Source organism: Microtus pennsylvanicus, chromosome 4 (genome assembly GCF_037038515.1).
Source record: "Microtus pennsylvanicus isolate mMicPen1 chromosome 4, mMicPen1.hap1, whole genome shotgun sequence".
Taxonomy (NCBI): domain Eukaryota; kingdom Metazoa; phylum Chordata; class Mammalia; order Rodentia; family Cricetidae; genus Microtus; species Microtus pennsylvanicus.
The window spans coordinates 37,802,705-37,817,664 of NC_134582.1; the positions used below are offsets into that span (position 1 = coordinate 37,802,705).

At 39.9% G+C, this 14,960-nt stretch overlaps 1 protein-coding gene across 3 annotated transcripts in view; it reads right to left on the reverse strand.

Annotated features, from left to right (window-relative positions):
* Positions 1-7,416: 7,416 nt before the first annotated feature.
* Kcnn2 (potassium calcium-activated channel subfamily N member 2) overlaps positions 7,417-14,960 on the reverse strand; it is a 350,618-nt gene continuing 343,074 nt past the window's right edge. For 2 of the 3 annotated variants that reach the window (XM_075968719.1, XM_075968721.1), the window contains 2 exons: positions 10,718-10,806; positions 7,417-8,022 (listed from right to left, as the gene is read on the reverse strand). In XM_075968719.1, the coding sequence (XP_075824834.1) occupies positions 7,735-8,022; positions 10,718-10,806 (377 nt within the window). In that variant the 3' untranslated portion in view covers positions 7,417-7,734. The remainder of the gene's footprint in view (positions 8,023-10,717; positions 10,807-14,960) is intronic. The other variant, XM_075968720.1, reaches the window with a different exon arrangement.

Genomic DNA, 14,960 nt, shown 5'->3' on the forward strand with positions numbered 1-14,960 from the left:
AGGAGGTTATGAATATATTCTCATGTTTTGCGTTTTTCTTTTTGCATTAGTCAAGTGGTGACTATATATATATTTTTTTGTTTCAGATCCAAAAATCTGAGTGGCAAGAGTAGAATAACCTCTTAGGAGATATTGACCAGCGACATTCCCAGAGACCCCCTAAACAATTCTTGTCATTTTTCTTGATTACCCACCAAGAAAAAAATAAGAGCCAATTGCTGAAGACACAATATACAGAGAAACCTAATTGAAACTGATCTAGAAGCCTTTCCCCTGCTAGCCAATTTTCATAGTGCCAGAAAATATACTAGAAATTTCCAGGAGAGACAGGCATCAGTGGTATTACCCAGTTGTAAGCTATATGAACCTTACAATACCAACCTGCCAGGAAAGACATCCTCACTGCAATAGTGGCATGATTGTTATGGGGGACAAACATGAACTTTCTGATTGGGTTTGAGCCCATAATTAACAAGGGTGAGTTCATGCCTGAAAATATAAATTCAAGTAAAAAACCAGGAAGGAGGAGAACATAGGCTCCAGAGGGGAATTTACTACTGTTGTTTAGTGATATTGTTTTGTACCAAGTTGTCTTCTAAACACTTAAGCCTCTAATCACAGACAAATGCTACTCTCAGTCATAATCACAGAAAACTCTCATCACAATGACCACACAGATTAATGACTGTTCAAAGTACTGAGAATAAGTGATGGCTGAGTGTTCAGTCTTAAACAAATAGTTTTATTGGAATAGCTTTTAAGTAATAAAATTAAGTAACAAGGAATAATTATGTTGTAGAGATTGTGATAATTGATACCTATAATCCTGTGATGAGACATGAGGACCATGAGTTTAAGTCTAGCCTGAGTTAAAAGTAAGATCCTGTCACAAGAGGATATTCCCCACTTTCTATTCTGTTAGGTTATATTGAGGTCTTTGATCCACTTGGACTTGAGTTTTGTGCAGGGTGATAGATATGGATCTATTTCCAATCTTCTACATGCTGACATCCAGTCAGCCAGCATCATTTGTTGAAGCTGCTTTCTTTCCTCCATTGTATAATTTTGGCTTCTTAGTCAAAGATCAAGTGACCATATAGGTGTGTTGTTTTATGTCTAGGTCTTCAACTTGATTTTATTGATCAATGTGTCTGATTTTATGCCAACCCCATGCTGTTTTTATTATATAGTTCTGTAGTAGATATTGAGATCAGGAATGGTGATACCTGCAAAAGTTCTTTTACTGTGTAGGATTGTTTAGCTATCCTTTTTTGTTTGTTTATTTTTCCATATGATATTAAGCATTACTCTTTCAAGGTCTGTAAAGAATTATGGTGGAATTTTGAATGCATTGGCACAGGAGACAACTTCTTGAATAGAACACCGGTAGCATAGATACTAAGATTAACAATAAATGGGACCACATGAAAATGAAAATCTTCTTTAAGGCAAAAGACATTGTCAATAGGACAAAATGGCAGCCTACAGAATGGGAAAAGATCTTCAGCAACCCCACATCCAATAGAGGGTTGATCGCTAAAATATGTAAAGAACTCAAGAAACTAGATATCAATAAAAACCAAATAATCCAATTAAAAATTGGAGTACTGACCTAAATAGAGAATTCTTAACTCAAGAATCTTAAATGGCAGAAAAACACTTAAAGAGATGCTCGTCATCCTTATCCCACAGGGATATGCAAATCAAAACGACTCTGAGATTCTGTCTTACACCAGTCAGAATCTTTAAGAACAAAAACACAAATGACAACTTATGCTGGAAAGAATGTAGAGAAAGAGAAACACTCCTCCACTGCTGGTGGGAGTGCAAGCTTGAACAGCCACTTTGGAAATCAGTGTGGTAGTTTCTCAGAAAACTGAGAACCAATCTACCATAAGACCCAGCTATACTACTCTTGGGCGTATACCCAAAGAATGTTCAATCATATCACAAGGACACTTGCTCAAATATGTTCATAGCAGCTTTATTTGTAACAGTCAGAGCCTGGAAACAACCTAGATATCCCTCAACCAAAAAAAAAAAAAATGGACAAAGAAAATGTGGTCCATTTCTATAACAGAGTATTACTCAGCTTTTAAAGGCAATGACATTTGAAGCAAATGGATGGAACTAGAAAAGATCATTTGAATGATGTAACCCAGACTGAGAAAGACAAACATGGTATGCACTCACGCATAAGTGGATATTAACTATAAAAGATAACTATGCTATTATAATCCATAGGCCCAAAGAGGCTAGGTAACAAGGAGAACTCAAGGTGGATGCTTGGATATCCTTGGGAAGGGGAAGTAGAAAAAAGTTCCTGGTTGGTCTGAGGGTCGGTGGGCATGGGAACTTGGGGGATCACTTTTCTGGAAGGATGGGGGAGAGTGCTGAGAGAGATGACTGGAAAGGGGCCTCCATGGAGTCAGGTAGGAGCCTAATACAAGGGAAACTTCCAAGAGTCTATAAGGATGGTCCTAGCTAAGGCTCCCGGCAGCAGTGGATGTGCAGCCTGAATATGCCATCCCCTGGTGTAACTAGAGAGCCTTCATTCAGTGACTGAAAGAGGCCAATTCAGAGACACATGGCCAAACAATTGGCTGAGCTCAGAGAATCCTACTGAGGAGAGGGAGGAGACATTGTAGGAGCCAGGGGGTCAGGGACATTGCAGGAAAACCCCACAGAAATGGCTAGCCTGGCTCATGGAACTCACAGAATCCAAATCAACAATAAGGGAGCATGCATGGGACCTAACTAGGCCCTCTGTACACATATGACAGTTGTGCAGCTTGGTCTATTTGTGGCACTCCTGGCAATGGGAGCAGGCGCTGTGCCTGGAGCTTTGGCTGGCTCTTGAGAACCCATTTCTCATGCTGAATTGCCTTGCCCAGCCTGAATATAAAGTGCTTGGTCTTAAGACAGCATGATATACCATGCTTTGCTGATGCCCTTGGGAGGCCTATCCCTTCCTGAGGAAATAAGGAGAAAGGGTGGAATGAGGGAGGGGGTACAGGGGAAGTGGTGAGGGAGTGTGAGGAGAGGAGGAAGGGGAAGGAAGGGAAGGCTGCAGCCAGGATGTTAAGAAAAAAAAGAAACTAAGAGGAAAGTATTAAATAATCTTATCTTGTTCATAGGCTTATATTTTAGGGCAGGCAGAGTGGGAGTTCCCAGGAAACTGAATGCATTTATGGGAAAGGAAGTTATTGCCTATATTAAATATACTTTAGAAATAGACATCCGAAGTGTCTTCATCTGTACAATAGAAATATACTTATATACTTATGCTACCGAAAGGATTAGCTAAAACTTGTCTTTGTCAAATTTAAAAGGAGCTGGGTCATGGAGAAAGACACGACGGCTTTCCTAGGCTTGTGACGTGCTGCTGGGGTCCGGTGAGCATCTGTAGAAAAGTCCCTCTGTCTGTCTTTCTGACTGGCTGCAACTTGTCACCTCTGCCCCTTTTGTGTTCAGGTTTTAGCTGACCCCACATGTGAGCAGGCTTCTAATACATCAGTCCTTCTGACGGGCTGGGTCATATCTCTGCTACACATACTGCTAGCTGGGGAGCACACACTTTGGGGCAGAAGAAAGCACGATTGGAAAAGGGCATTTCATGGGGAGGGGTGTACAAGCGTTTTTTAAAAAGGCAACGGGGAAACGTGTGAAACTGCAATGCGAACTCAGTATTTCTGGGTGCGTTTGCTTGATACATCTAATAGCAGCACTAGAAGGCATCCTTCACAAGTATACACATTTTTTTCCTCCCTAGCCTAACAATCCGATAAAGACCATGACAGTGGTGACAGTGGGGGTGTAGAGACGTCTGTTGTAGTCCTTGTGCCTGGATACTCCACTCAATGCCCTTCCCTCAGGATTTTGTCAGGTAACAAGATGACTTTTTTTCTTCAGTGGAATGACATGACAATTCAGATGGGACACAGGCATGACAACAGTGTGTTGTTATATGCTGAGAGGAGTTGGGGCCCAGGACCCAGAAGAGCCGCACACCGCAGCACCCATCTGGGCTCTAAGTGCTAGAACCCAGCTCACAAGCTTCGGAGAAGGAGCTGGAGGTTGAGAATATACACGCAGAGACAGACCGACACATGGACTTTCAAACAATAGTACAAAGCCCTCTTTAATAGCACCATGGAGGCTTACATACACTGTAGTCAATGGCCAACAAGTGAAAATCCCATCCTCTGATTCTCTAAGCTAGGCACAGCTTCTAGTAACTTCAATTAGAAGGCTCTAGACAGGGAAGAGCAGCTGAAGGCCAGGACTCATTAGTCCCAACACACAAGGATGGATCTGGAAGAGGAATTGAGCCTTATGGTCCTTCCTTCTCTTAGATTACTTCTCCTTCACTGCCCTATATTTCAGGATCATTCTTATGAACAGAATGGAGTCACAGAATTTGACACAAAGCATCCTAGTGAGAGTCTGGTTCACATCAACAATTTGACACACAAAGCATCCTAGTGAGAGTCTGGTTCACATCAACAACAGTTCAGAGGATGAGCAAATGGATGCACTAATCCAGAGTCTAGAAATTTGTGGCAAAAATGAACTAGACAGGTGATCAGAGGGGACGGGATTTGTAATCTGTACTCCAAAGAGTTAGGAGATACAAGAAGAAGGTAGATAATGAGGATATTTAATGCTGTGGCCATATCCCAAACACAGTAATAAAAATATTTCTCACAATTGAGAGATCAATACCAGGCTCTGTAGAGCTCCACAGATATGTGTCTCCGCTGTCCATTCTATAGATGGGTAGGGGTTTAGAACTAAAGGATGAGCATCATTCAAGTTGCACTAGGAGGAAGCAGAGATATATCCTGAATTCCAGTTACATTCTATTTTACCATGTCTTTTCTCAAGACTGGACAAAGTTTAAATATAACAAAATAAAGAAAAGAAGGTTCCTATCAGCTCTTACCAACAGCTCATTTTTCAGTGCCCACGCACTGTGTACAAACATAATGGCTTGATTATTACAGGCACTTTGCTGAAGAGCCTCTTGGGAAACAGCCATAAAAAGAGGAGAAAATAAGAGGAAAGGCACCTAAGGTTTCCGAGTTGAACATCACTTATGCATCTGGCCATCTTCACTTCCTTTTCTCTAGTGACTAGCACAGACATATTGTATGTTTAAGGAAATGGGAGAACTCATTGAGGACAATGGGGCCTGCAATTTACAAAGATATACACTAGTTATAGAGAAAAAAGGCATAGTGTGGTCAGCTGAAAGACCAACAGAACTCAAGTGTTACTGAGCATTCTGAAGGGCACAGACAAGGGTTCTACCAATGCTCAAAGCCATTTGAAGGGAGGGTGGATAATGCCACATAATGGGAAATTAACAAAACACGATGATGAAAGGCTTGCCTTTGGAGTGGATGGGTCTCTCCCCTTTTAAGTTGTGATTATTTTGTAGTAAAAGAAAAGAGAGGAAAGATATGCCTGCCAGACTTTATATAGTCTGTACAAATGAAAAGCCAAGGTAAGATTGAGTTAAAGCACAAAAAAATACCCTATAGAGAGGAACTATGGCAAAGAGGAAGAAAATTAACATAATGCAACCTAAATTTATTCTCATTTTCTCTTCTCTCTTCCTCAACAAGAGGAGCAATATATTACTTTCTCCTACTCTCTTAGGTTGCCAACTGATCAGTAAAGTGCTAATTAAACTTAATTATGTCGACTCTGATTTTAGTCACAGCAGAGGTAGAAAACACAAGAGTTAACTACATCAATTACAAGAATATCGTCTTTTCAAAAATGTTCTCCTTGTTTTTCACTGTTTGTACCAAATATTTGCTATATTCTTGTATGTGATCCAAAATATATAAAAAAGACAGTTTAATTGCATCTACAACTGAGAAATCTTGATGTGGTAGGATGTTGACATTTGCTTAACTGGGCAGCATGCGTCCACAAGCAGTGTTCTCATCTACCCTTCGATATTAAAAGCCTTTCCAGGCACTGGCATCGTCCAGCATGCATGGAAACATATATAGATGAGGCTTGGTTTCAGCTACTCTGGAGAGTTGGAAGATTCGTAGGGCTCCTGCAATCTCAAACACCTGTACTTGGTTTTGGGAGATGGTTTATTTATTTATTTAGAAGTTATAGAGGTTAGATGTGAAAGTTCTTTTCTATTGAACTATGGAAAGAAGATCATATATATTACTGCAGCTTTTGCCAGAGAGGAAAGCAATAATGCTCGCAACTGGCAACAGTGAAAGTCTGACGGCGGAGGGTGGGGTGCAATTAGGAGGAGAGTGTGCGCTCTCAAACGGACTTTGCTGAACTAAAAAACTGTTGAGGATCAGGCCAATGGAAGTGGGTTGTCTTTGGAGTGTCTAACAGAGGCTGTAACTTGTCAAAGCGCATTGGCCCTTTCACTTCATCTTCTCTTTTTTCCTGTAGAGTTTGGCCAACAACTCTGTGTGGCACTTTCTATGTGGTCACCTCAACCTGCTCTTTCCAAACCTACTTTCTTCTTATGGTGACATTTATTTATTTATTTATTTATTTATTTATTTATTTATTTATTTATTTATTTATTTATTTTTGGTTTTTTGAATCAGGGTTTCTCTGTAGCTTTGGAGCCTGTCCTGGAACTAGCTCTTGTAACCCAGGCTGATCTCCAACTTACAGAGATCCGCCTGCCTCTGCCTCCGGAGTGCTGGGATTAAAGGCGTGCACCACCACTGGCTTTACGGTGACTTTTTGTAGCCTTAACTACCCAGTTCCCTTTCGTACACATTGCCTACAGCCGTTCTTGAAAGAAGCATGGAAAATCTGTGAAATTTACTGCATGTTATTTACTTGTCCTTCATGTGTTAGTAGAGTCTAAGGAAGGACCATATGTTAGGTAAAAGGACGGCTTTGTTCATATATATTTATGATTCTGATGGCAGTCTATATATTGATAGTTTCGTGGCTAGACATGTATATGGCAAATACCTAAGAGTGTAGCATGGGGCTCCCATGGTAAGTCACTAGTTTAGAGCTGAAATTCTGCAACATTAGATTGCAGACAGTGATGTTTCTTGATACTTTGCTCATGGATATTTGCTTATAAAATAGGAATAAAATAATTATTGAGAGCACCTCTTCCCCCTGTTTGCATAAGTTCTGATCAAACTTCCCAACTTTCCATATCATTTTGAAGCCAAGCACACTAAAATATGCTGTGAGCTGAGAACAGGGTAGGGCTGAATAGTTGTATAAATATTTCAGGAAGGAAAATCTTCGCAAAGCAGACAGAGAACAACGTAGTCTTTTCGTTTCAGGACACGTTTTAGAAATCGAAATTATCAATGTGGATCAGAAAACCATTTTCCCCTGAAGACAGCATAAAAGGAGAAGTTATAGAGATGAGAAGAAGACCAAACAGGCATGTGCAGAAATTAACTTTTTTATTATATATCATATACTGTGGTAGTAAAGTTTGTTTGAAGTGCATGAATAAAAAGTTAGTGAAATTACAGGAGGAACAATCTATATAGCAATAATTGGTGCATTCCCTGTGCATCTGAAAGAAAAAAAAAAGAGTTTTCACTCATTATTTTGGCCTAAAACTTAGTGTTCAGGTTCCCAAGATTCTGACATCAGAACCCGGATAACGCTGATTAGAACCATAGGGGCTTTACAATAAAAGCTAAAATATTGACCATATGATGGCAAAAAGTCTTATTTTTGTGGTTAACTTATTCTCTTCTAGCTACTCTCTGATGATGTTGGTGGCGCTGTGGAGGAGGACCGCCTCCTCCTGGACGAGGACCGGGAGCGCTCAGCATTGTAGGCGACGTGCTTGTCGTAGTTCTCCATCTGAGCCTCCATGAAATCCTTCTGTTGCTGTCTGATGGTCTGGCTGATGAGCCCAGGGAGGGCGTGAATGCTGCCAATCAAAGTCTCTAATTTGGTTTCCAGGGTGACGATCCTTTTCTCAAAGTCTTCACTCCTTTCATTTAAGTCGGAAATCATGTCATACATGATATTCTGGGTCTGGAAAACAAGATTGAGAAGACAGGAAACAAAGAAGTAAGAGGTTTAATTACTCTTGCCTCAGAAGCAAACTATCAGCTCTTCAAACTTTAACACTGGCCTCTTGCTGGTGACAGGTGTGCCGGCTAACCAAATAGTTTAGGTCACAAAGTAAATTCCATCTACTCTTTTTTTAAAATATTTATTTATTTATTATGGATACAATATTATGTTTGCATATATGCCTACAGGCTAGAAGAGGGCACCAGACCCCATTACAGATGGTTGTGAGCCACCATGTGGTTGCTGGGAACCGAACTCAGGTCCTTTGGAAGAGCACGCAATGCTCTTAACCGCTGAGCCATCTCTCCAGCCCCCAAATTCCATGTATTCTTAATGCTAAGATTTAAATGATCGATGACAAGGCATTAGCTGAGTATTATTTAGAAAGTAAGGTGTAGTTATGGCTTGTGAAATTTCCAATAATTTTATGTGGCATAAAGTCAGATGAAAATGTTTTAATTTATTGTTTATGTGATGATGATTTCTATACAAGTTAGCATTTCAAATTCATTTTCAACAGGTGACACGACAACCTGGCCAATTTTTATAATAACAGTATGATGTAAAGAACAAACAAATTAACAGCCAGATGATTGCGAAATGTAAAAAGATGATAGAAGAACAGGAATAAAGTTTAGAATCAATTGATCTGAACACATAGTAATTTAGAACAGCCAATACTCACATATCTTTTGTTGTCTTGTGTTCCAAATCTCAGACCTCTTTTCATTGAATCCAAGAAAAAATTTCACAGATAAAATGTAAAATAACATAAATCCTCAATAAGATTAATAGTTGTGGAGTATGCTAAGTTACTAGCCCAGGGCTGGGGGGGAAGCTGAGTGGTTGAGCACGTGCCTAACAGGCACAAGCCTCTGGGCATGTGCTCCGTACACCACATAAGTGAAAATTTATAGGTCGCCTTATTGGAATGTCTGTTCAGAGCTACATGGTCTGGAGTAGGAATATGAAATGCTTTCTTGTACAGAAAACTGAAACTGTCTTGATCAGAGAGACTCATGAGTCTGAGACAACGTTTTAGTTCCTGGAGGAGTTAAGAAACTTGCAGAGCTGCAGGGCTGAGATGGGAGGGGGGAGTGCTAAGAGCAGGGGTTAGAGATGCTACACTGAGTCTAGTACCAACGCTCCCAAACCCAAGACTCTTTGTATCGCATCCTCCTCCTCCTTCAGTTCTTCCTGTATCTTTTCCTGCTTCACTGCTACTTAAAGATGACAACAAACTGACTGAGGGAGTCATTCAGAACAAAGGCATCTTGTTCTGGTTGAGTCATGGACACAGAGAGCACTAACTTTACTTTTACTACATTCTTGGGGTCATTGGGCAACATCCATCATTAAAAGAGTTCATACTGAACTCTTACGGCATGTATCATCCTGTGGTCAGAGTAAGCATGGCACTACAGAAATAACAAATATATTCATGTTTGACTTTGTATATACCTTTTGTGTATACGAGTGCTGCTGGAGATCAAGCGCATGATCTCATGTGTGCTGGGGGGGGGGGCAGATTTCAGTTTCCTACTATATTCTTAAAGTACATTCCTCACCTTCATACAAACCTAAAGGCGTCTGCTTTATTTTTTAATGTCCAATATTTTTAAGCGTGTAATATCAGACTGATGCAACACATAAGTATTATTTCCCTACCCCAAGTGAAGGCCACATGAATGGGGGATGTCGGTGTCCTGCATGTGTGTACACTGCCCGGCTTACGTGAGTGATGCATGATCCCTGAGGTGCGTCATTCAACACTTACCTTGAATATGTTTACCTAGTATGTGTTACTGATAATGCACAAAGTGAATATATTTTGGAAGTGTTATTTAATAAGACTAAGCCAAATGTCTAATCTTCATAGATTATACTTAAAGATTTGGCAAAAACATAATATGACTTATCAAATATAAAGCGGGATGTATGTGCTGCCTCCGCCAAAGCGATTGCGCTACAAGGCAGAACACATCCATCCTTCTATTCTAGAGTCTCCTTTGGAACTAGCTCAACAGGATGTAACATTTGCACAGTTGATAAATATTCATATTTTCCAATTGCCTTTTACTTATGGAGGAACAATAAAAGAGCAGATAGATCTTTTAGATGTGACAAAGAACTAGAAAACTATTAATGTACTTGGTAAAAAAGAATGTGATTGTTAAAGTAATAAAAAGGAGAAAACCATAAAAAGTGAGTTATTGCTTCTGAAACACAAATTTTATTTTAGAAAATAAGTTCCAGGATTTAAAAATATCAATTTCTCTAGTTTTTGGTTTGCTTAAAAATATAAAAAAATATTAAGAATGATGAGCTCTATTTATCTCCCAACCTCATAGTGACATTCAAGATGTAGTTCTGTCCTTCCACAGATGAGATATCATTTCATATCCCACTAAGAAGTCTTGTGGTATTTCTAGTGCACCCCCCCCCCAAGGAAGCTGTTAGCACTGAGGTTGGATATATGGGGAATGAACATATGAACTCAGTATGAGTTTTAGAAAAAAAATGCTTCTAAGTTGGATCATCATTTTGGGGTGGTTTGGTAGCCTTATTTATTAAATTTGTACTGCTCATTGTTGTACAGTGATTAATTTCCATGGTTGCAACCATGAGGGCTGAGCCCCTTGGGATTGATTACCTTTGCCAGATCCACTAGGGTATTTGCTTGGTCATTCAGTTTCCTCTGTTCCATCTTCACACTTCTCAATCTACAAGACAGACGCTGAAGTCAGAAAGGTCCTCTTGTTTCACAGGCTAGGTTACTGCTTTCAAAGGGGCATGCACAAAGTCCACAAGAGCAAAGAACTGCATGGATAATGCCTGGTATTGGGGGGTAAAGTCCACACTGGTTATGTATCTGGTACAATGAGAAGCATGCTTCCCCAACACCGCAAAAAGAAAGGAGAGCAAGAGATGAGATGTCCTCAGGACAGCTAGGTACCAGGTAAGTGGAATTCAGGAAGACTCATCGGGATTGAACCACATGAGAAAAAGCCAAAACATTCCTTAAAGCCCCAGTATCGTGACAAATAGACATAGGAAGAAAGATGCAAAGCAACTGGAATTTCATCGTGTTGGAGCAATGAACACCTTCCTATGCCTACATGACTAGATACAGGAATTAACCCTGTTTAGTCGGAAATGAATTGGGTTAGGTATTTGAACCTGATGAAACCACAGTGATAAGTGAGATTCTTGTTAACAAAAACCACTTTTATTCAACCAGCAGCAAGATAACTCCAAACATATTATTTTCTTACTCTGTTTTGCTTGACTTTACCATAAACTGACAGCAAATTTGAACAGAGGACAGACCGTTTCTTTGGGAGAATCTCTTTTAGCTTTCATTGTAGTTTTTAAGAAATGACAGAATATATCTAGTGGGTAGACCATCTATTTTTAAGGTTCATTCTTGTTACTTTAAAATGTCCTTGCATGTTGACTGACAGTCACAAGGCCACTCTTAAAAACTCATTTTTCTAAATGAAGCTCTTATTTTTTTAATTTATTTATTGTAGTATCTCAATAAATATTTATTCAATGGTTCTTAGGTTCAAGAAAGTAAGACTTTAAAAGAGAAAGGTGGGTTATTGTTCTGTAAGCCAGCTGGCTATTCAAAGCCAGACTCAAAAGAAAAGAACTCAGTTTCTCTGAGCTGTTTTGTGACAAACAAAAAAAGAAACCCATGTTTATTTCACTTGTGCTTGATAATGAATCATTTACTAAGTATGGCTTCAGTGAATGAAGAGAGTATTTTACACTTTTTAATTTAAATAGTATATAACTACATAAGAGAAATAAAAGATTCACAGGGCAAGATTTTACTGCCAGGGAGACTTTCCTAATTTGTTTACAGCACTTAGTGATTTCGTCTTGCACCTAGGACAGCCAGCATGTAGCTGAGTCTGCTTCCTAGTGAAGATACAGCTCCTGCCAGCTAGAATCTAAATGGTGTCCGTCTCTAACACAGTCTTAAGTACTCTAAAATAGTTCAGATTTATCGATTGTTTGCTGTGTGTTCATTAGAAACTCAGAACCAAGTTAACTGGCTCCTTTTGATGTTACTGTAGAGATTAGAGTAAGGTCTAACCTGAACGAAATCTATAAACGCATACTTAAATTCAATATATTGTTGACAGAGTTTTCTCTAAGCATCAAGAAAGGTTATAACTCTTTACTTACACCTTTTAAAACCCAGCAAAAGTCAAGCAAAAAGCATCTTGACCAGCTGTGGATCAGTGAAGACAAGAACAGTAAGGAAAAGCTGCAATGTTAGCTGGGGACTCCACTCACCCCAATTTGACTTTGTTTCCTCAAGTATAGAATGAAGTGCTGGATACCGTGAGTGCTGGAGGTATCATAAACGGACTTTAAGTGATACCCAAATAAGACCTTAATACTAAAACATATGGAAAGACAGCTTTTCCCTTTAACCACCATGAATGTCTGGATTATTACAAGAAATAAGTGTCAGGCAGGTCCTATCTTATCTCCACCTCCTGATTTTTTTTTCCCCCACAGGGGAGCGGTAAGATCACGGCTCAGAGCTTTCTAGCCTATGGCTATAATTCAATGCCAGAATTAAAGTTGTCAGTTGATGGCAACTTGACTATCTTCATGATGGGCTTACATCAAGTTTTCTTGTAAAGTTTACTAATGCCTAGAGTTTAGAGCTCTGGACCAGATACCTCCAGAAATCTGTGGATAAAGAGAGAGTCCTGAATCTTGCAGAACAGGAGGTGGGGGGGAGAACGCTGGTTTTGGATAAAGTAGGAACTTTTTCTAAAGCACTTTATTCCAGCGTCCTTCAGCTAGATTCAGCAATGACTGACAGTAGAATTTTGCCCGTGGTGTTTATTACTAGCCTACAAAGCTATGTCAGATGATGTAGCTTTCTAGATTAGTAACGAATCTGATTGATTTATTTGTGATCCGACCCTGACTGGAACTCCATTAGCTCTTGGACTTAAATGATCTTGTCTTGCCCTCTGATCTGCCTGTGGCAGGGGACTGCCTTCTGAGACTGCCCGTGAGGCTAGGCGAGCAGATAGAAACCTTGCTCAAGCTGCAGCTGCCAGAATAAAAGGTAACATGCACATGGATAGTACACTTCCCCCCCCTCAAAAAGAGTAAGAAACAGATGTTGCTTTCTTCCTTGTGAACTTCACTTATCACAGGAAAATATCATGATTTTGGATCACATTTCCATAGCAGCAATCAGACTACCAAAATTCACAAATAAAGGATCTGCTGGGTGCATGCAGCCAGTAGAAAACTCTGCAAATGTTGAAAGGAACAGCTCACACAACTTACTTCCGAGCTCTATTTTCATTTTGTTGAAATAAAAAGACAAAACAAAAGAAAAGAAACTGTAAAGTATTCTGGAACAAAACAACACAATGTGGTGTTCAGTTGTGCACAGGGGGCTCGATTCGTCAGCTGGAAGACCCTGCAGGATCTTGACATTGATTGACACTATTCAATTCATCACCATCCTTTGTTGCCACTACGCTCTGCCTACCTGAAAGCACTTGGCTTCCTCTTAAACCAGAATTCAGAATGAAGGACGTGCGTAAAAGTCATGTTGGCCTCTTCATACTCGGTGTTCAAGGGGATAATAGGAAACACTTTGGCTTAGAATGATAGATATAATGATCCTTTTGAAGGGGGAGCATATCTTTTCCAGATCGGGGCTATTCGGAATCCCCTCTAATATAAATTATGCGCATTAGCTTTCTTGGCTCTAGACAAATTCGAGTTGATTGATGGATCCATGGTTGAGACAGAAGAATGAAAAAGTTAAAGCTGCTATCAGAAAAAGGGTTGAAAGTTAGAGAGAGAACACTTCATGGCATCGAGTGACAATTCAAAAAGACAAACACATTACTGAAAAGAGGGCACTGGTCTAGAGAGTGTAGCATCATCAGAGGCTAGAGAGGTCACATGTTGGGAAAGAGGCCATAAAGTATGGAAAAAGAGAAAGAGCTGAGCTAGAGGGGTCTGGCAGAAGAGGAGAGAGCTGCTAAAATTGCTCTCAGGCAGAATCAGAGAGTAGCAAAAGCCAGACGAGCTCCAGAAAATGACTTGCGAGTTTATGTCCAGCCAGGTCTACTATACGCAGTGCTGACAGATGATGCTGAGTGCCCTTGAGTCTGAGCCGTGGGCAGTGAAGGCCTGGCCCTGAGGAATCGAGCCCTGTGTACTGTTTTTCACGACGTCACTCTACAACTTCCAATACGAAGTTAACATGACAAGCGATTATGCACCAGTAGAATGATCTAGCCAAACCCAGCCCTTGTAACCAAACTTATTCTGCTGTAATTGTTCATAAACTTTAAGTATTCTCCACAGCAGAGAAAACCCAGCAAACCCCCAATGACTTACACAACAATTCTGAACAGTTGAATTTCATTAAACTCATCTGCTTTAGATGTACATATTGCATTTAAAAAGGGCAAGAAAAGGATGATAATGGAAATGTCTGATGGAAGCAGAGGAATAATTAGGGGTGGCTTCTGTCCCACTACCCGGAGCAGCCAGCTGAAGAACTCCATATAAGCTCCTCCCATGAGCCCTTGCAATCAGGCTGACATGCCCCGCAGGACAAATATGCCACTTCCTTTTGGACAGTTCATAAAATCAGCTTCCTTGTACAGAGATAATTTTTATAAATAATATTTTGTTAAAAAGAAACTTAAAGCAAAGCTAAATAATAAAATAATCAATAAATTTTTGCAGTGAATAAATAACAGACTATTCTTCCACATTAGCATGAATATGCTTATAACTCAAAGCATATGGCAAAAGACACTAAAGAGCCACCATATCCATAGTTACAGGACTGCATTACAGAATCTACTGGTGCATGCTTTGTTTTATTT